This window comes from Bufo bufo, chromosome 1, assembly GCF_905171765.1.
Source record: "Bufo bufo chromosome 1, aBufBuf1.1, whole genome shotgun sequence".
In the NCBI taxonomy this organism is placed as follows: Eukaryota; Metazoa; Chordata; class Amphibia; order Anura; family Bufonidae; genus Bufo; species Bufo bufo.
In genome coordinates, this window is record NC_053389.1 from 471095655 (window position 1) to 471117440 (window position 21786).

Below are 21786 nucleotides of genomic sequence, written 5' to 3' on the forward strand. Positions count from 1 at the left end.
AAATTGGACTTTTATCAATTTACTAACATCATCTCCTAGCAACCATCTGCGCTTGCTTGCGATTTTCACGCATCCCCATTCATTTGTATGCAGCTGGTCTTGTGAAAAGCCCAGGATAATCAGGAATTGAATGAAAAACAAGTTTTACGGAATCTTTTCCCATAAAACTATATATCAATTTGCTCAGCTCCTCCTACTCTACAACATGTCGCCTGCAGCTCAGACAGCATGTTCAATGTAGCAGGTTCCCTCTAAGTGAGCTCTCTGTTCAGGTTAACTTGACAAAGGATAATGTGAGAGATGAGCCCTTTTCCCATTACCTTTATATAGTTGTATGCCTGAATAACTTACATCTGTCCACACCTTATGGACTGTCCACACATAAAACGGACTTTCTATAACTGAAAAAAATTAACTTCAATCTTGAAAGTACTGATCATTTTTTATTAAATACTGTATATCTCTACAACGTGCAGTTAATTCTTAGATGGCGCAGGAGGAACCCATTCCTCGATCTTCTTGCGAGTAGTTGGATATGGAACATACTGTTCGGGAGTGGCACTCATATTCATTTTGTGATTCTCCCATACAAATGTATGAGTAGTAGGAGGATGAGAAGATGGGGGTTCCTCTGTCATGCAATGCAGCCAGCGATGCCTAGAATGAGATCACAAGACAAAGTTACTTGAAACAATATGTGATTTTGTGAGGACACTGCTTTTAGAAGGCATGGCCACATGGGGCAGATTCTTCAGCGATTACCTGCCAAAATCCACTGTGAATCCACTGCCAAATACAAAGCATGGATATAAAATCTGCACTTCAGGTCAACTTTCTCTGTGGATTTTGAAAAATAACATCTACTTGGACGGTACTGTAATGCATGGCCATGTGTGAACATTCCTCCTTATTTAGAAATATGATGGGAGAGAACTATTTAAATTCAAAGCCCGGACAATCATATATTGGAGCCAACTGGGACTAGTGTTATGGCTCAAAAAATAAATCAATAAATAAATAAAATAAATCTGTATTGACTGCAAAAAATTACACTGGCATTAGCTGAGGCGTCTCGATAGCAATGTAGATGTATTATTTAGTATAAACTGGGTGTGCCTTATCAAAAGATATATTTTAACTTTTATTTAGGTACATTTTTAAATTAATTGGGTAAGGTAATAACTAAAAATGCAAATGGGGTTGAATAGCCACATCTTTTGCTTCAGGCGGGGGTCAATATAACGGGCGGCTTTCATGATTTATTCCAGCCTATAGCTGCTTTCCCTATCAGTCCCTAGTCTCAGGTTAGGGAAAGTATTTCTTTCTGGGTTGCTTCTGCTAGATTGCTTCCTGAGGAGTCCTATATGATAGGCGAAACGCGTAGAAGCAATGTGTCTAGTCTCAGCATTAGAATAAGGCCTCTTTCACACTGGCGTGTGCGGCCCGTTGCCGTATTGCGGACCGCATTTGCAGATCCGCAATACACGGGTGCCGTTCCGTGGGCATTCCGCATCACGGATGCGGACCCATTCACTTGAATGGGTCCGCAAATCCGGAGATGTATGGACTGGATGAGATGCTATCTGTTAAGCCATTCCTATAATCCTGCTTATATGTGTGTGTAAGACCCCTTTAAAAAACATGGGGCCAATTATTCACACAGAAGAAGAAGAAGATGACACCTCAAATGGGGAGAGTATGTGCAACTGTACCCCCTATGCCTAGGAAATCCCAGGACATCACAGCCGTATTAATGATAGCTATACCAATGATATATAACAGCCTTTATTCATAAATACTGACGTATCCGTCTAGGAATGTGCGAGTCCTGTGAGCGCCCATAATGTCCTATACATCCTCCCACATGTGTAGGTTAACCACATATGGGATGATAAATATGTAAATACAGATCTCAAATTTTGATAGAGTATCAACAATGTTCCAAAAATATGAATGAGGCGGCGGCCAGGCTGGCTGCCAGAATGTCCGAGATAGATCACTCTGCGATAGTACATTGACATCTGTAATAAATTCAATGTAAGCGATGCTGCGCAGGAACTGATAATAGTAAGTACTCCTGCGCTGCCCATGACATTGAATCGTCCAGATGATCAGATCAGAGGCGAAACCGACAGCGGGAGGGCCGGCCGGGGAAGATCCCCATGACAACAGGCCCGCCCCCCCTGTGCGTCACGTCCGCCTAGAGGCAGGAGCAGGGAGCGAGATCACAATGAAGACGGTACTCCCGGATCTGCCCCTACCCGCCCACTCATGTTGACGTACATAGGAAGGGGAGGTCTTATGCCTTTAAAAGGAAGGTAATTCAGCTACTATGTTGCCACTGCCTTATTCTAATGCTGAGACTAGACACATTGCTTCCTGAGGAGTCCTATATAATAGGCGAAACGCGCAGAAGCAATCGAGCAAGAAATACTTTAGCAAAGAGAGTGAGGATTGTGATTTAAACCAGGCCCGAGGTATCCTGAGGCTGGGGGTCGCTCTTTTCAGGGCGAGTGCTCCGACATACAGCCATGCTAGGTTTCCCTAACCTGAGACTAGGGACTGATAGGGAAAGCAGCTATAGGCTGGAATAAATCATGAAAGCCGCCAGTTATATTGACCCCCCCCGCCTGAAGCAAAAGAAGGAGACCTGGCTATTCAACCTTATCTTGCATTTTTAGTTATTACCTTACCCAATTAATTTTAAAATTTATCTAAATAAAAGTTATATTTTATCTTTTGATAAGGCACACTCAGTTTATACAAAATAATTTGTAAGCCCTAGAGTGGAGATAGTCAGTGCAAAAGACACAGCACTACTTCTATCAGTATAGTTCAATGTAAATGTATACTGCGTTTTAAAAGGAACTGTCCGAGATATTTAAAAGCCAGCTCAATGATAAAACATGAAGCTATACTCGCCACTTAGCCCGTCACTATTTCCAGGGTAGAGATTTGGCCCTCTTCGCTGGTGTTTGTTTAGATGACTGCAGTGGTGCCGTGCCCATATACCTAACATAACCACTGCAGCGCTATACAGCACAAGACTACTGAAGCCAGAGACTGGCTGCAGAGGACACGTGAGGTATACAGCATTCCATCGCTGCAGCCAGCTGAACAATGGCAGGGATGACTGTGGAGCAGGAACAGCTGTGGATTTACTGGAGTATTTTATGATTTAGTAGATAGAAACTAGAAATTCTATCAACAAACCCAAGACAAAAAAAATAAAAATAAATGATCAATGTCACCAGGAACCATACAAATAACTTACATTCAAGTCTTAAAGGGTTACTGGTCATGGAGATAAAAAAAAAAAAAAAGCTGCAGAAATGAACCAACAGTGAACAATAGTGTAAAGTCATAGAAGTATAGTAGCCATTCAGAGGACTATGAGGACACCAACAGGATTATGTTGGGATTTGCAATCACTAAACGGTCACAAAAATATTCAGAGCGTGGCAGAAGTGTGCATATTGTTCCATTCAAATGCAGTTCCTTCCAAGCCAGTGATCCGAACAACAGCCATCTTGGCTGGACATCCGTAAGCAAAACGTTACTGGTATACAGAAGATATAATATTAAAATATTTAACCAATTGTCTCATCATCAGAGCATCTAGAGCATGCTGGGCCCCAAGTAACACATAAGTGGGCCCATGCCACAATCCCATGTCACATTAAAATGAAACCACCCAATCTTATTCCCCATGAAAAGCAGATCAGATATAAAAAATAAAAAAAATAAAACTCAAGGCATTTTTCTCTCCTTGATTCTGGCTACTCTTGTCTACAGGGAAGTGACCAAGCTCGGGGAAGGGGGGGGGGGGGGGTAAGGAGGTCTGCAGCACTTACATCACATGGCCCAGACCTGGACCCTCCCCTGCTCCTCTATGTGTCCGTGCACACAAGGTGACTCTCAGCGCACATAACATCCTGCCACTGTATACGGCACAGAACTTACATAGCCACACCGAGGAGGGTCCAGATCATGGGTCACAAGAGTGCTTTTTCACCAAGATGATCTGCATTGGGCCCCCTTGCCCTCGGGGCTCAGTAACAACCCCTGCAAATGCAGTTTTTACACTGTTGTTCATCATAAACCTGATATTCTAATAAAGATTAAAAAATAAATAATCCTCTTCCGAGTGAAAACCATATAAGGGGGAAAGTATCATGATAGGACTTTTTGAAGTTAGAATTGCTTTGACTTTGGGTCAGCAAATGGTGCGCCATATTTATCAGTGTTTGTTCAATATAGTGGATCTGTAACTCTTACACTTTTTCTAGGAATACTACTCGGCTTTTCCAATCCCTCACTGGAGCGATTTTGCGAAGTTTTTTGCAAATGTGTTTAAAAAGTAGCAACGATAACTATGATCGAAACTAATCACAATAGCTTTAAAACGGCCCATTTTAAAACGGAGAAGGTGGTGTAAAACGGCAAACAATGGCACATTTTGGCACACAACAGCACTTGTGCCAAAAACTGCAACTCTGGCGCAGCAGAAAACCAGCAGACAAACTTGATACATTCCTCCCCTAAGTGTTACGGTGAAAACTCACAAATACTATTTATCATATATCTTTTAGAGATACCATAAATCTGATCCCTAGGACTGAAAACCTGCTCCAAATGGAGATCTTTCCACATATAACAGATTGGTAGGTAATTTTCTTACCGATGGCTCTCTTCTTGAATCAGCTCCTTTGGTTCTACTGCATATACCAAATCACACAGCATGTCCAGTGTGGACTGGAAGTCAGTCTCTTGATGCAAGCCTACAAGACGCACAATAAGCATCTCAGAGACAGGCATAGAGAGAAGGAATCCATCTACCAGTGTCTATTACAAATGTAGTGGGCTACTAGGTAAGCTCTATGGGAGATACAGATCAATGGAGCATGTGATTCAGTACCGGTCATAGAGTTCATGGTGAGGTACACCACATATGCAGCCATATCTCTGCTCTGAGCAGGTCTAGTGTGAAGCTGAGGTCCCTGGAACCAGCAGGACAAGCAAGCTTTATGTTCTTCAATTCATATCCCCATTGACAAGAAAAGAGAGTTGTGAAGGGTGAAAAAAATGACTCCTAGAAAACATTGTTTTTTTTTTTTTGTTCTGTGATTTGGCATACCAGCGATGTACTGGGGAACGATCCATAGGAAATGGCAAACAATTTTTAGATTATTGTTGGCTAGAATCTTGCCATATGGTTCCTGTGCGGAACAGCCACCAGAAGTGCTCAGTGACTTGCTATTGTTCTGAAAAGGGCATAACACTGTGAGAAAACACAATTGGCCGAGCAAGAACATCTCCTCGACATATTCCAAGGGGGGAAAAAAAGAACTATTTCACACTAAATGCCAATGATAACAGTTACGCCTCATTAGCAAATTCAATTAAAGTTGCGACTAATGATCAAGTTTTATAATGAAGTATAAAAGTCTTTTCACACTGTGCATTTACATTAAACGGACCTATTGGGTCACATTATACTGATGAAGGGCAAAATACCGGGCTTCTGTTTGGCGGTATATGCCAGGTGTTTTCTTTTTACTGTATGGAACACGGCAAACTGCGTTATTGCACACAGAAGCCGCCTCAGCCAGTGACTTGTTGAGCAGGCATCTCCTGGCATTCCCCGCATGTTGAGCCAAGCTTAGGTAATGGACTTCAGTAGGATTGGTGAGGGCGAGTGTGGCATGAGCATATATATATTTATATTATTTTTTTATTACCCCTTCTAGCGACTTACTAGCCACAGAAGCTCTATCTTCGCTCCATGTGATCTTATTAAAGGTTTATGCAGGCAATATATATTGATGCTCCACAAGGAGACACAAAGACACCATGCCCAGTATAATATCCAAAAATATAATCAGTTTATTCAATAGAAAATCTAAAGGTTAGATTAAAAGCGGGGACACCGTGTATAGCGGTCGATCTATAATGGGGTTGTGTAAGTTGCCTTGGCGTGTGCTTTCACCTACGCCCACCATCACGTGTTCCGGTTTTTTCCACACACAAATGAACTGGAATAATGGTTTTTAACCATTTAATCATGGGTAATTTTGTAGCACTTTATGTACACATTGATTTTGTACCAATTATGTATTGACATTTACTGTATTCCTTTTTTTTATGATGTTATGAATTTGTTGCACAAGATTTTTTTGATACAATTGTAATATTTTGATGTATTTATTATTGCACATGCCAGCATGGGTTAATTGCTGGTTCATTTGTAAACACCCTTTTTTAATGTGATGATGTCACTTCCTCTCACTATATATGTTTACTTTGGAAAGTTCACATTGCTTGAGATAGGCTTCAGGTTGGAGCCGAAACGTCGCGTCACCTATGGGTGAATAAAGATATAATTTTTTACTGCTACTTTGGAGTGCTGCTCTATTTTTTTTTTTATTATACATTTGGGTAACCTTTTTCCCTTTGAGCTAGCACCCACCTGTTTTTTGGTTGGTGCTGCCATATTTTTACTATATAAATACATATATTATTTTTAATTTTATTTTTTTATTACCCCTTCTAGCGACTTACTAGCCACAGAAGCTCTATCTTCGCTCCATGTGATCTTATTAAAGGTTTATGCAGGCAATATATATTGATGCTCCACAAGGAGACACAAAGACACCATGCCCAGTAAAATATACAAAAATATAATCAGTTTATTCAATAGAAAATCAAAAGGACATGATTAAAAGCATAAAATGGGAAGAACACTTTAGAAATGGTAACAATAACCACGATTGCTGTACCAAATCACTGACCAGCGATTCGATGCACCCAAAAAAGATCAAACACATCAGAGGAAAAGAGGAGAAAGTATATCAATAATCACTCCTATAGGTAGCCCAGAAATAATTAAACATGCATACGAGAAGGTGAGGGGGACCTCCTATTCGACCCTCAAAGTACTATAATATATAGGGCTACATAAATATCACACCCAGAAACTCCCACCACCAAAGCCCACTTGTAGACATTATCGAGGGAAAAGAAACCAATGGATTTGTTAGTGGGAGTTTCTGGGTGTGATATTTATGTAGCCCTATATATTATGGTACTTTGAGGGTCGAATAGGATGTAGGATGCACCAGGTATCGAACTTTTGATACCCAATTGATACTTTTGTACCTGCATTGATAAGATACCGGGATTTACTATTTTCCGATATTAGGCTGTGCTACTGCGCAGCCTTGTATCAGTTAGTGAACATGGCACGCGCCGCCCTTGGCGTGCACAATGTTCTCCTGACTAGTGTTGAGCGAACTTCTGTTTTAACTTCGGCGTCTAAAGTTCGGCTTCCGGTTAGCGGAGAATCCCGATATGGATTCCGAATTCCGTTGTGGTCCGTGGTAGCGGAATCAATAATCGGCCATTATTGATTCCGCTACCACGGACCACAACGGAATTCGGAATCCATATCGGGATTCTCCACTAACCGGAAGCCGAACTTTAGACGCCGAACTTAAAACAGAAGTTCGCTCAACACTACTCCTGACCCAGCACAGTGCAGAAGGAGGCAGTTCACCTCCCCACTGTGACGCAGCTGCAGCTGGCCACAATTGAAAAGAGAGGGGAGAGGCTGTGAATGTACCGCTGCCACCAATGAACATTATTAACATGATCAATACCGAAGGGGGAGGCCACTGCGCCACCAATGCATATAATTAACCCTTAAATACAAATGTAGGCTACGGGTGCCGGTCATATCAGATACCCGGCCTCAATGACAGGGCACAGCGATTCGCCAAACTGCGTCACCTGAGGGGTTAACTGACAGGGATCACCATGCCCTGTCATTGAGGCCGGGTATGCGATACGGCACCCGCAGCCTACAACTATGATTAAGGGTTAATCATATGCATTGGTGGTGCAGTGGCCTTCTCCTCATTATTATAATCGTGTTAATTATCTTCATTGGTGGCGCAGCGAGAGCCCCCCACCCCAGTATTATAATCATTGGTGGCCCAGTGCGCCCCCACCAGTATTAAATTCATTGGTGGCGCAGTGCAACCCCCCACCACCCCAGTATTATACTCATTGGTGGCGCAGTGGCCACAGGGTCCCCTCCCCTCCTCCTAATTGGTGGTGCAGTGGCAGCTTCTGATCGGAGCCCCAGCAGTAAAATCGAGGGGCTCCGATCAGTTACCATGGCAGCCAAGACGCTATTGAAGCCTTGGCTGCCATGGTAAGCTCCCTGCTGTGTGCACAAAGCACAGGACACCAGGGACAGTGTAAAGTCCTATTCACCCTAATAGAGCTCTATTAGGGTGAATAGGACAAGGGATTAAAAGAGCCCGATAATCGTTATGGGGAAAAAATTTAATAAAAATAATAAATTGAAAAAAAAAAAATATATATATATAAAAATTTTAAATCATCCCCTTTCCCAATTCTACATATAAAAATATATAAACAACAAAAAATAAACATTCGGTATCGCCGCGTCCGAAAAAGTCTGAACTATTAAAAAATCTCATATGTGGTGAACGGCATAAAAAAAAAAAATAAATAAATAAAAAAAAAAATTGTCATTTTTTTTTGGTCTCATCATTCTCTCTGGGGTTTTTTATTTTTTCTGCGTGGTATCGAGTATCACAATACTTTTTTATGGTATCGAAATCGAATCAAAATTTTGGTATCGTGACAACCCTAATAGGACATCAATGAGATAAATGAATGGGCGGCACTGCGCATCAGTCGCGGTCCAGGTGCGCGGTCAAGAGGTAGATACCAGAATATTTGCAGTATAAAGACCAGCACTCCGTAATTCCAATGATGAAAAAAAGTTTTCCTTTTATTCGTCACCCATGTGTGACGCGCGTTTCGACACTAGTTTGTGTCTTTATCAAAGTACAGGTGATAACAGCTCATCGTCTCTTGTCATTCCAAAGTAATCACCCATCTACTGTAAAAAAATCTTTGCCATACTCGCAATACAGAAGAGTGGCCAATATTGTCATGGATCAGGACACACGTGACCTCAGGTTACGGGAGATGACTGAGAAATTTATAGACAGAGGCTATCCGCCCTATCTATTACACCAACAGCTGGATAAGATAAAAAATCCCACAGAAAGGAAAGACAAGGGACAAAGAATACCGTTAGTGGTAAAATACCATCCTTGGATGGACCGAGTTAAGGCTGTCATCTATAAACACTGGAACATCTTACAAAAATCATATCCTGAGATTCAGGAATTTAGGGACCGTCCCATGATGTGTTTCAAGCGAAATAAAAATATTAGGGACATGATTGTCCGAGCAGATATAGGGAGTGACAGGATGCCTCAGCGACAGCTCACTTTCTCTACAGTTAGGAAGGGAACATTTCCCTGTCTTAACTGTGTTCACTGCTCCAATGTGATTAAAGGCTCCAGCATAGCACACCCACAGACAGGACAGCAAATCCCCATTCGGGGTCACTTCACATGTGACAGCAGCTTTGTGATTTATTTACTTAAATGTCCCTGTGGGTTGTGCTATGTTGGAGAGACGACAATGCGTATGAAGGACCGGGTAGCAAAACATAAGTCCACAATTAGGAAAGAAAATATTTTGCTACCTATTCCCCAACATTTTAAAGAAAAAAATCACCGCATCTCACAATTGCGTTTTCAAATTCTAGAAGAAGTGACCTTACCTCGACGTGGAGGAAATCGGATCCAGATGCTCCACCAGCGTGAAGCATATTGGATCCATCGACTTGAGACGCTTGCGCCCAAAGGCTTAAATAAGGAATATTCACTTAATTGTTTTCTCTGATCCTATATGTGTGTGATAGATAATTGTGGTCTGTCATTTTGTATCTATGCATGCTATTGTTTTGTAATTAATACCGCGGTTCTCTACATATGTTTGAACCTGACATGAATCTTTTTGAATACTGCAGCACAACCTATTTCCTGTGATATGTGATATTCTTTTATAACATTTTTTGTAATTGAGACAACGGTTCTATGTCATATGATGTATCGTGTGACTGACATCATTGTCTCCGTGACCATATATCCGTTCTTGTATGAGGGGGTGATGTTTTAATTATAATGTATCGTTATCCATGGAGTATATATATGAGATGTGTAAGGGATCAAAAATTGCCTCGATAAAATAATAACATATGGATTAGATACTTATCTTACCGCACTCCACTCTTGATTAGTTTGTTTGGTTGGGTTGCTTAGCAGTATGACGCACTGGCCCCGTGACTGGTCACATGGCCGGGGACGGTTCAGCCCGCCCCTCGCCATGTGACTGCCTACGTGGTCAAGAGGCGGGTTATTTGAATTGTATATAATGATGCCATTTGTAAACTACGATGAGCTGTTATCACCTGTACTTTGATAAAGACACAAACTAGTGTCGAAACGCGCGTCACACATGGGTGACGAATAAAAGGAAAACTTTTTTTCATCATTGGAATTACGGAGTGCTGGTCTTTATACTGCAAACCCTAATAGGACATCCCCCTTACCTTCTAATATGTATGCTTAATTATTTCTGGGCTACCTAGAGGAGTAATTATTGATATACTTTCTCCTCTTTCCCTCTTTCTATTGAATAAACTGATTATATTTTTGGATATTATACTGGGCATGGTGTCTTTGTGTCTCCTTGTGGAGCATAGTTGTAGGTTTGGTGTTTGTGTAATAGACACGCCCATATGGTTAAATTTATGAGGCTATGTGTTGTTCTTAATATATATTGATGACCTATTCTCAGAATAGGTCATCAATATCTGATCGGCGGGATCCCCGCCAATCAGTTATTTGAAGTGGAGGCGGTGCCCCGTGTGAGCGCTACTTCCTCTTCATTACACTACATGTCTTCTCCTTTTGCAGCAGCGGCGCAGTGTAATTACACAAGTACTGGCTTCATTCAAGTGAATGGAGCGAGTACTTGTAATTAAACTGCGCTGCTGAGACTTCCAAGACGACGGTAGGTGTAATGAAGAGGAAGCAATGTGAGTGCCTCCTCCTCTTCAAACAGCTGATTGGCAGGGGTCTGAGAATAGGTCATGAATATATATTGCCTGCACAACCTCTTTAACTACCTACCCCTGATCCCTGGGTAACACCCTTGTATATTTAAATATTTCCTCTTATTTCCTTTTTATGTTCTACCCTAATAAAAGTCTTGAACAGGCATGCCAATCCCCAAAATAGGCCACTAGTATCAGATTGACAGGGGTCTGACACGTACCCCGATCGATCATCTGTTTAGTTGCAGCGCAGGAACTAAAAAGCTCTGTCCACCGTGTAGTGGACTGAGCTGGTAACTGCAGCACAGCTCCTATTCACAGAGATGGGGGATAGGACATCAATACCAAAAGCGCATGTTTACTGATTTGTGTGGATAGTTCAAAGGCTGTACAATGTGAAGCTCTTGAAGGCACAATAGGGACTACACAACCTAACCAATACAGAGCGATCAATACCATCTTTGCTGGAAAGTCAAAGGGCTTCTTCGGGATTTACATATCGATGACCTATCCTCAGAATCGCAGTTTAGTCACATTCACTTGAGTGGGGCCGAGCTGCACCTAGGCCACGTGACCGATGAACGTGACATCACATGGCCTAGGAAGAGGTCTAAGCATTCACGGAGCACCACGGCCACCATCCCCAACTGATCAGAGGGGATCCAGGGAGCTGGACCCCACCTATCTAATATCGATGACCAATCCTGAGGATGGGCTGTCAATATGTAAAGCCTGGAAAACCCCTTTAAACGAGATAGCTGTTTCTCATGCAACTAACACTGCTGGTTCTTCACTTTCTAACCAGCGTTAATTATTTCATATGGTGAGTAGAATATTAGTACCCAGCATACTTTGCAGGCAGTTAACATTTTTTGGCTCCAATTACCACAGGGAGGAAAGGAAGAGGGTGCACTAGTAGAAGTCCCCTTTGAGCATGCATCTTTAGTACAAGGATTATTCTTTGGAATCAGTGCTCCGTGACCTGCACAGCTTCACCTTTAGGGCTCATGCACACATTTTAGGGCTGCAGGGTATTGAAACTCCCTACTGCTGACTGCTAAATCCTTCAGCAGAATAGAGACAACCCGTGACTTCACATGGACTGTATAAAGAATTGATACTCTACCAGCAGCCACATGCCATAGGTCAGGGCTCGACAAATCCCAGGCGCCAGGTCGCCATGGCGACCAGGAATTTAGTCCTGGCGCTTGGGTATTTGTCAGCCCGTTTTCAAAGGTGCCCGGGCGATGGGTGCGGAGCTGCCGTTCTGTCCGGAGGCAGCACCGTTTGAAACAGCTCCGTCACAGCACACAATAGCAGAGACGCCGGCAGCAGGGAGGGGAGGGGCTCGGGAGGAGTGTAATCTGATCCTAGAGTGGAAGCTGCTTCTGCCAGACCCTCCCCTCCCCGCCCACCAACCAATCAGAGCTGAGGCAAGGCAAGCACTAGCAGCTCTGAGTCACTGACACAAGTACAGGAGGGAGTCTAAGTAAGAAAGAATCGAATGAGTCTCAGGTTAAAAGAATCTAAAGATCCGAATTAGTTAGTGACTCATTCGATTCTTTGAGTTAAAAGGTCAGTCAGACTCTAGAACAGTTTACACTGAGGCTGTTGGCTGCTTTTGTTGCAGCAGTGATAAGATTAAGGGACAGGAGCAGAGAGATGAGAGAAGTGACAGATGACACAGTTTAGATTACAGTTTGAATTAACCCTTTAGGATCAAATTGGCTTCTCAAGGAGATCTATATGTTAAAGGCATCCCTTCTTCTGTCTCATTCAGTAGCTATAGAACTAAGGCTACTTTCACACTTGCGGCAGGATGGATCTGGCAGGCTGTTCACCCTGTCGGATCCGTCCTTCTGCCGGACCGCAGCTCTGTCCCCATTGACTATAATGGGGGTGGAGCTCCGGCGCAGCACGGCAGTGCATGGTGAAAGGCCGCCGGACTAAAAGTACTGCATTGGAAAGCTATAGTAAAGGGCGAGCACACTTCATTTGGACTAACACTAAAATTTAATTAAATCACACTTAATTTCACACGTGTATAACGGATAGATAAAAAGTTATAAAATACAATAAAATACAAAGCATAAAATACACTTCACTTTGTATTTTATTGTATTTTATAACTTTTTATCTATCCGTTATACACGTGTGAAATTAAGTGTGATTTAAATTAAATTTTAGTGTTAGTCCAAATGAAGTGTGCTCGCCCTTTACTATAGCTTTCCAATCCACATTTTCAGAGGGTGGGTGTCCCTCTTACCAGGGCTAGTAGCACCTGCTCCGCAATCACGTTTGAAGTGAGCCACCATCTTGAATTTTATATTAAAAGTACTGCATGTCCAACTTTTTAGTCCGGCGGCCTCTCACCGCAAACTGCCATGCTGCGCCGGAGCTCCACCCCCATCCCCATTATAGTCAATAGGGTCCGGGGACGGAGCGGGGGTATATGTAACATGGTATACAGCATTATTGGGGGGGCTCTATGGAGAAGTAGGGGGGGGGGGGCACCTACTAGGGGCTTTATGACGCGGCACCGCCTGGCTCCTAACTTTTTTAGCTGGCTCCTAGATTCCAAGGAAATTTGTCAAGCCCTGCCATAGGTTATGCAGAAATATAAAAACACTACTCAACAATTACATAGACAGCTTGTTAGCATTAGAAATTAAAAGAAATTGTACTCACCATTCAGGAGGTACCATACTTCCATCCAGATTCCAGTAGGTATACTTCCCATTCATCTCGACTGTATAGTCTACCCACCGGTGACGCCCTGCAAAAAAAGAGAGTCTACAGATGGACAATATCATATTTCCAGAGGCAATAAAGCATCCAGTGCGCTGTAACTTACAACTGGCATGCCCCCAAAATACTGAGCAGTGTGAACTAGTTGTGGTATGGTGCATGTGGTATTTTACAAGTGTGACCCTTCCACCCTGTGAGAATAATTGACTTATCAGGCAAAACCTAAAGACCAATCTTACCAAAGAAGTAACGCTTGTCTTCAAAGTATTTGTTGCCATACTTGTCAATTCCAACAAGTGTACCAGTTTTCAGGTCAGTTGTCCTACAAGAGAAAAAGAAATTACAGATTAAAAGGGGTTTTTATATTGATGGCCCATCTTCGGGACAGTCCGCACCAGCCTATCAGCTGGTCTGCAGTGGTTTTGGGGCACCCGAGCTAAACTCCTCAGTCCTGGAGCTGGTAATTACAGCACTGCTCCCATTTACAAGCTGCGATGACAAGCTAGATCAGACAGGTCTAGACAGCGGATTGCAAGGCCACAGGGTGTCGGACCCTGCCAATCTAATATTGATGGCCAATCCTGAGGACATCAACAAAAAAATCCTGGAAAACTCCTTTGTGTGGTCGTTAAAATTTTACCGCCTAGAAAAATGTGTAAAATGATGTAAGTGAGGAGCAGCAGAAGACCTTAGGAAAGCATGACTTCTTTTGTCAATTTTATGCGATTGTAACAATCTTACTGGCTAAACCAATCCTATAATATAATTGACATATAAAGTATATACATGTTGCTGACAATAGGTAGCTCCCACATGTGCACCTATATTTACACCTGTGATGAATGCTGGACTATACACACAGTCCGCTCTCTTTGTAAGCGCTTTACATGCGGCGGGAGCCATTGCCCGTGGCATGTAAAGCTTTAAACAGCCCGGATCGGCACTCCTGCCGGTCTGGGCTGTTAGAGCAGGAGTGTGACTCTCATGTGAGAGCTAGGTTCCCGCTCCCCGGGGGACCCGTGCAGCGCTTAGACTGGGCCGCTGTTTAAAAAAAAAAAAAAAAAAAACGATGGCACAGCCTTCGGCCCCTTAGTGACCGCTATAAAAAGGAGTATGGGTGGTCACTAAGGGGTTAATACACGCATAGTACTGATGCTGACACCAGATCAGTTATTTGTATAGTGATACTCATCCCCTTTCACTCGCTGTGCGCCCACAAACTGGCCCTGGAATACAGGAGAGGACTGCCGAGCGAGCACACATAATGGACTGGACTCAAGTTGAAGTCCTCTTTGTATATTCCAGGGCCAGTTTGTGGGTGCACAGAAGGGGAATGTGGGTGAGGATCCATATAAAAGTCACTGACCTGGGGACAACGGTGCCACAACTATACATGTATTAAAGGCTATGTACATCTTTGAGTGTATTTTTTTATTGCATTGTACTCATTTTGAGCTAAAAATAATTTTGTAAATAGATCTTTATGAAAAAATATGGAGCCCCTTTTTCTATACAGGGCTGAGATGCTCTAATAGAGGGATCTGAATTTTCTCTGATGACTCATTTCTGCTCATACCAAAAAAAACTATGGGATTACAAATATACAAAAAAATATATAACAATCTTTATTGAATAAAATATTAAAAATATAAATAATTGAAAGAAAAAAATAATTAAAGAAAAAAGGCAAGATGGAAGATGAGCCAGAGAACATTGAAAAGGGTATTATCCTAAGTATAGTGATCCGTGCCTTCCAGATATAAGATGGAAATAAATGGCGCTACTAAGCATATCACTAACAAGATAGTGAGATACAAAATCTCCAATAATCACCAAAAAAAAATCACAAAAGAACATCAATATGTTCAGTTATTAGATAGGAACATAGCACCATAGACACACAGGTATGTCAAATATCCAAGATACTGCATTGGCAGTGTTGCTGGACAAATTAAAATAACAAAAAATGATATAAGAGAAGTAATCACATGAACTGCACTAGTATTCCAAATATATAATCCATACAGCAACACTGCAAATGCATTCAATAAACCAAAGAGTGCACCTATAATACGCCTCAAAATAAAACATAAATATCTTACTCAAACATACCCTGTGACATGGTTCCCTTATAGCCAGGAATGCCGCCCCACGCACAGATACCTCGACACGCGTTTCACCCTCAAGGCTCCTGACGAAGCATCAACGCTCACTACAGCTCAGTTCTTTTCTTAAGGCTGGGTTCACACTTGAGCGTTTTACAGCGCGTTCAAACGCGCTGTAAAACGCTCAACACATGAAAACCAATGCTTCCCTATGGCCCTGGTTCTCACTTGAGCGTTCGCGCTGAAAAACGCCCTACGCTCAAACAAGTTCTTGAGCTTCTTTGGGGCGTTTTGACGCGCGTTTGTAGCCATAGGACACTGCAGTCAAACGCGCGTTTACTATTGCAAAAAACGCGCATAAAAACGCGCGACAAAAACGCGCGTTAAACGCGCATATAAAATGCGCTCAAGTGTGAACCCAGCCTTAGGGCTCATTCAGATGACTGTATGAATGGGTCAGAAAGGGTCGGCCTGCGGCAGATCGTGCCAATTACAAAACAATATACAGCATGGGGACAAGCGATGACATAGCGATCGCTCCTCCCCGTACTGTGGAGTGGATCTCTGCATGTAATAGCAGTGGTCACCTCCGCTAGCTAGCAGACAATTGCCGGGATGGAACGCTTCCCTCCCGAAGATCGTTTGCTTAATTGGCCTGTGTAATACAGGCTTTACTGAAAAGAGATTATGACCTCTTAGTAAATTAGAGCTAACCTGACGGGCTCCCCACACTAGAGACTATTTTGTTAAAGCCGCCATTAGTGTCAAGATTTTATGGATATAGGGACGTGCACCCCACATCAGATTGAGGAGAAATTAGTAATGGTATGGAGATGAGAATGGGGGATTGGAGACCTCCACTTTCAGATCTCATTACCCACTCTCCTCCATGGTGTTGGCAAAAACAGCCATCACATTTATAGGGCTGGTTTTAAGCTTGGACAGTGAAGACCTGAGGAACATTTTTCTTCTCTTTATTTTTACTCTAGGCACGGGTCACAATTACACCTCTGTGGGCAATTTTACTTTCTGAAAAAGTCTTGTGTATTTCTGTGCATAAGACTTCCTTTAGCATGCAAGGTATACCAGTAAAAACAATGACCACAAACAAGTCCAATGCTTTCTACGTACGCCTAGTCATATGTTAGGCGAATCCACCAGTAATCCGTGCCTCAGAGCTGCCATAGACTTCTGGCTTCATTTGCGTCAGAACACTGGTGTAAATGAAGATACTGCATTCCCCCCCACTATCACCCCAAAAAACGGTACTAAAGGCTAACAAGTTATATGCAACCCGAAAATAGAATACGCGCCACAAAAAAGACTTATATGGTTACATCGATAGAGAAAAACAAAAACAAAACAAAAAACTGTTATGGCCAGGAAAAAACAAAACAGCCGCATACAGCGGAGGTGATTGCTTCATGTAAATACAGCCTCCACTAAAGACCAGGCAATTATCTGGAGTGTTTGCTTTGTTCCTGATAATTGCCTGAAACATTGATTCCTGTAAAAGGACTCTGTTAGATTACGCAAAACCTGAGGATAGGTTAGGATTGGTCACAAATATAAAACCTCCAGGGGTCAGACTTCCGGCACCCCTGCCGATCAGCCGTTTGAAGTGGTAGCAGCCCTTGTGCAAGCGCACTTCCTCTTCATAATTACCTGCACGTCGTCTCCTTTGTAGTGGCGGTGCAGTGCAATTACAATACGTTCACTTCAATGGGTCAAGCAATTGTAGTTGCAGTGTGCCACCTCTACAAAAAAGATGGCAATTTGGGCTCATTCAGACGGCCGTATGCTGTCCGCAAAAATGCAGATCCGTTTTTTTGCGGATTAGATGCTGTCCCATTCATTTCTATGGGGCCCTTTTCTTCCATTGTCCCCACGTCTGGCTGCACAGCCCGTCTTTTCTAATCGGAGACGAATGGCCCTTAGCAACGCTCTTTTGAAGAGTGCTGCTAAGGGCCATTTCAGCCCCAGTTTTCTACCAAAAATAAACATTTTGGCTAAATAAAGTCTATTGCAAAATTGTTACCCATCACTTGCCCTCCACTTTAGCAAAAAAAAATATATATATATATATATATATAAAGTAATCCTTTAAATACGCAACTGATCCCAAAATAAATTATTATGGGGCGATAATGGATTCAGGTTTCAGTTGGTGGGGACGTTTTTATTTTATTTGTATTTTATTATATATTTTATACTTATTTTCTTAAATTTATTTCTGCCACAATATATCCCCTGAGACCTCCGAGGGACACTAACATTTGTTTTGTCATTTCCACTGTAACTTGGGCATCCAAAAGAAGTCCCAGTTACAGGGGAAAACGGCCCCTTGTGGGGCTCATTGAGCAGAAGAGAAGGCTGCTGTAATAAACCGCTTCTGTCTTCTCTTCGGAGTCACAGCAGTCACTGACAACCGGGGAGCTGCCATCCTCCTGCTGGATGGCAGGAGCTTTAATCCTGCACCATATGTACGGTGCTCTGCATTAAAGCGCTGCACCAAGACCTGTACACGTATGGCGCTTGCTTGCCATCAAGTGAGGCCACGTTCACATTTCTGTGTCCGTATAACATATGTGAAAAAAGTGTCCTTATTTAATCGGTGACGGATCGGTGGATGGTCTCTGTATCCGTTTTTACCCTCGGTGTGTTATCCATAATCCAGACGTTGCTTAGCTAAAAATTAATTTCAAGAGCATTTCCTATCTGTTTTCCGTGAAAAACAGAGGCAACGCAGATGCCATCCATGTCTTGTGTGTGATTTTCACGGACCCGTAGACTTCAATGGGCATGTTTGGTCTGCATCATGGACCAAAGTAATGCATGTCTCACGGTCCTACCACAAGGTCTCCTTCCCAGTCATACTACTATTTTGTCCTTACATTTCCTGGGCAGACCTATGTGTCCCCCCAAATCCTGCAGTCGCAGGTCACTCTCTTCCAATAAGGATTGACACATTACAGATTCAGATTGCAGATGGGACTAGTGGGACCCCCAGTGATCATGAAAACAGGGGTCTGTCGCCATCTTTTGAATGGAGTGGTGAAGTGTGGACATAGCCAAGTACAGCACTCACCAGCCTCTGGCAGTCCTATAGACTGTAAGGCAAGCAGTAATGGAAAATAGGGGAGACAGGACAGCTGGATCCCCACCGATCAGACACATGCACTGTCTATGCTACATGAAGTAAGTATGTTTAGATGTGCTGTAATACGGAAGCCGGTGTCCCCAAGTAATCTGTCCGGACAGAGGAGCAGTGTAGTCCCCCGGACCTGAGCACTGCTGTCCCCTGCGTACAGACAGGCAGAGGTCAGCACTACAAGGTGACAGCCAAGGTGACAGACTGCTGCCCCGGAGCCTAGCGTGCCCGCACCTGCGCCTACCCGCAAGTCTGACCTGAGCAACTGCCAGAAAGAGCCGATGAGTCCGCCCTGTCCACGGACCTGCTGCAGCGCCCTCCGCACTAACTGGAAGTACTCCATACTGTGCCCGGCTGCAGGCGGCGTGCGTCTCCCAAAGTGCTCCGGCTGGGAACTGGAGCGACAAAGAAGAAACAGTCCCACTGCTCCTACGCATGCCCAGTGTCCCGCTCTCCTCCTCATGAATGATTATTGTTTACTACAGATCTAGTCAGCAGAAGAAAATGCATGATACATTCTTTGTTACTTTTAAAGCATTATTTTACACACGATTATGTATAGTGATTATTAATATGATTTCTGGCCCCAGGTATCATACTCATACCTTTGTTCTTAGGTCCCATTCACAAGACTGTATTTGTGATCGCAAAGGTAGGTAGATGCGGACCCATTCACTTCAATGGGGCAGCAAAAGATGCGGACAGCACAGTGTCATTGACTAGGGTGGCCACTTACAGAGCCCCAAAAAGGAGGACATTGTACCAGGGACAGTGGCACACAATAGTACTACATAGTAGATGCCCAGGTTATACCAAGATGATGTATAACTTATACCAGCTGTGTGTGTATGTATGTATGTATATATATATATAAAAATATTATTTTATACCGGACATGACCAGGTTATACCAGCATGGTCCACATCACTACATACAAGAAGACGTATAACTTATACCAGCTGTACATCTATAATTATATATAATGTATATAATTATAGATGTATAGCTGGTATAAGTTATAAATCTTGTATATCATGATATGGACCATGCTGGTATAACATGGGTATCTCCTGTATATATTTATGTATGTATAGCTGGTATGTTATACATCTTGTATATCATGATATGGACCATGCTGGTATAACATAGGTATCTCCTTTATACAAATATAGATGTACAGCTGGTATAAGTTATACATATTCTTGTATATAGTGATATGGACCATGCTGGTATAACCTGAGTATCTCCTGTATATAACACTGACCCCCCACAGTGCCCCGCCTCCTTAAAATGTGATCTCCACAGCAGTTCATCCCCTTAACTTTGACCTTCACAGCAGCCTACCCCTTTAACAGTGAGTTTCATAGCATCCCACTCCCTTGACAGTAACCTCCTCAAGGGTCCGCCCCCTTAACAGTGACCTATACACAGGGCTTTTTTTCTGGCGGAACGCACCGGAACGGCGGCCGGGCAGACGAGCGGCAGCGTCACTGACTGACATCACGTGCGTGCGCCGCCTACTTTATGAATGAAGCAGACGGCCCAGGCAGGTGACGTCAGTCAGTGACGCTGCCGCTCGTCTGCCCGGCCGCCTGCATTACGATAACAGTAGCCGGCTGTGAGTACAATATTTTGAAAGTTATCTTACTGAGGGGCAGCATGAATCATTATTCATTTAATTACACATTTTATAAGTCTCTACTGGAGCGGCAATGTGGGGTCTGTGGATGGCACTGTTAAGGAGGGGGGGTCTGTGGATGGCACTGTTATGGGGTGGGGGGTCTGTGGATGGCACTGTTATGGGGTGGGGGGGTCTGTGGATGGCACTGTTATGGGGTGGGGGGGTCTGTGGATGGCACTGTTATGGGGTGGGGGGGTCTGTGGATGGCACTGTTATGGGGTGGGGGGGTCTGTGGATGGCACTGTTATGGGGTGGGGGGGTTTGTGGATGGCACTGTTATGGGGTGGCGGGGGTCTGTGGATGGCACTGTTATGGGGTGGGGGGGGGTCTGTGGATGGCACTGTTATGGGGTGGGGGGGGGTCTGTGGATGGCACTGTTATAGGATGGGGGATCTGTGGATGCCATCCCCAGATCCTCCACCCCATAACAGTGCCATCCTCAGATCCCGCCATTAACAGATTAACAGTGCCATCCCCAGATCCCCCATTAACAGTGGCATCCCCAGATCCCCCATTAACAGTGCCATCCCCATCTGGGGGGTTTCTTTGCTGGGCTGGACTTTTATACCCCCCCCCCCCCCCCCAAATTTTACTTGCGGTCCTAGGGTTGGGTAGAGGGGGTGGTCCTAGGGGTGGGTAGGGGGCGGTCTTAGGGGCAGGTAGGGGGGGCGGTCCTAGGGTTGGGTAGGGGCGTGGCCAGAAGAGGGGGGGTGAGTTCCACCACCTTTTCTCTGAGAAAAAAAGCCCTGCCTATACAGCATCCTGCCCCCTAACACTGACCTCCATAGGGGACCATCCCCTTATCTGTGACCTCCACTGTTCCCTGCCCCCTTAACAGAGACCTCCACAGCACCCATCTCTTTAACAGTGACTGCCACCGTACCCCGCTCCCTTAACAGTCACCTTACAGTACCCTACCTTCTTAAGTGACCTCCGCAGTGCCTGCCCCTTTAACAGTGACCTCCACAGCGGCCTGCCCCCTTAACAGTAACATCCACAGTGCCTGCCCCTTTAACAGTGCCCTCCACAGTGCCCGCCCCTTTAACAGTGACCTCCACAGCAGCTGCCCTTTTAATAGTGGCCCCTGTCCCCT

General features: G+C 43.8%; 1 protein-coding gene across 1 annotated transcript; it reads right to left on the bottom strand.

The window, feature by feature from the left end:
- Positions 1-423: 423 nt before the first annotated feature.
- On the bottom strand, positions 424-19424 carry NDUFA12 (NADH:ubiquinone oxidoreductase subunit A12). The gene is made up of 4 exons (XM_040408868.1): positions 19270-19424; positions 13996-14078; positions 13697-13784; positions 424-657 (listed from the first exon to the last, which is right to left on the bottom strand). Exons 1-4 carry the CDS (start codon positions 19353-19355, stop codon positions 477-479), a joined length of 438 nt encoding a protein of 145 aa, XP_040264802.1. The 5' UTR covers positions 19356-19424; the 3' UTR covers positions 424-476.
- Positions 19425-21786: the final 2362 nt, after the last annotated feature.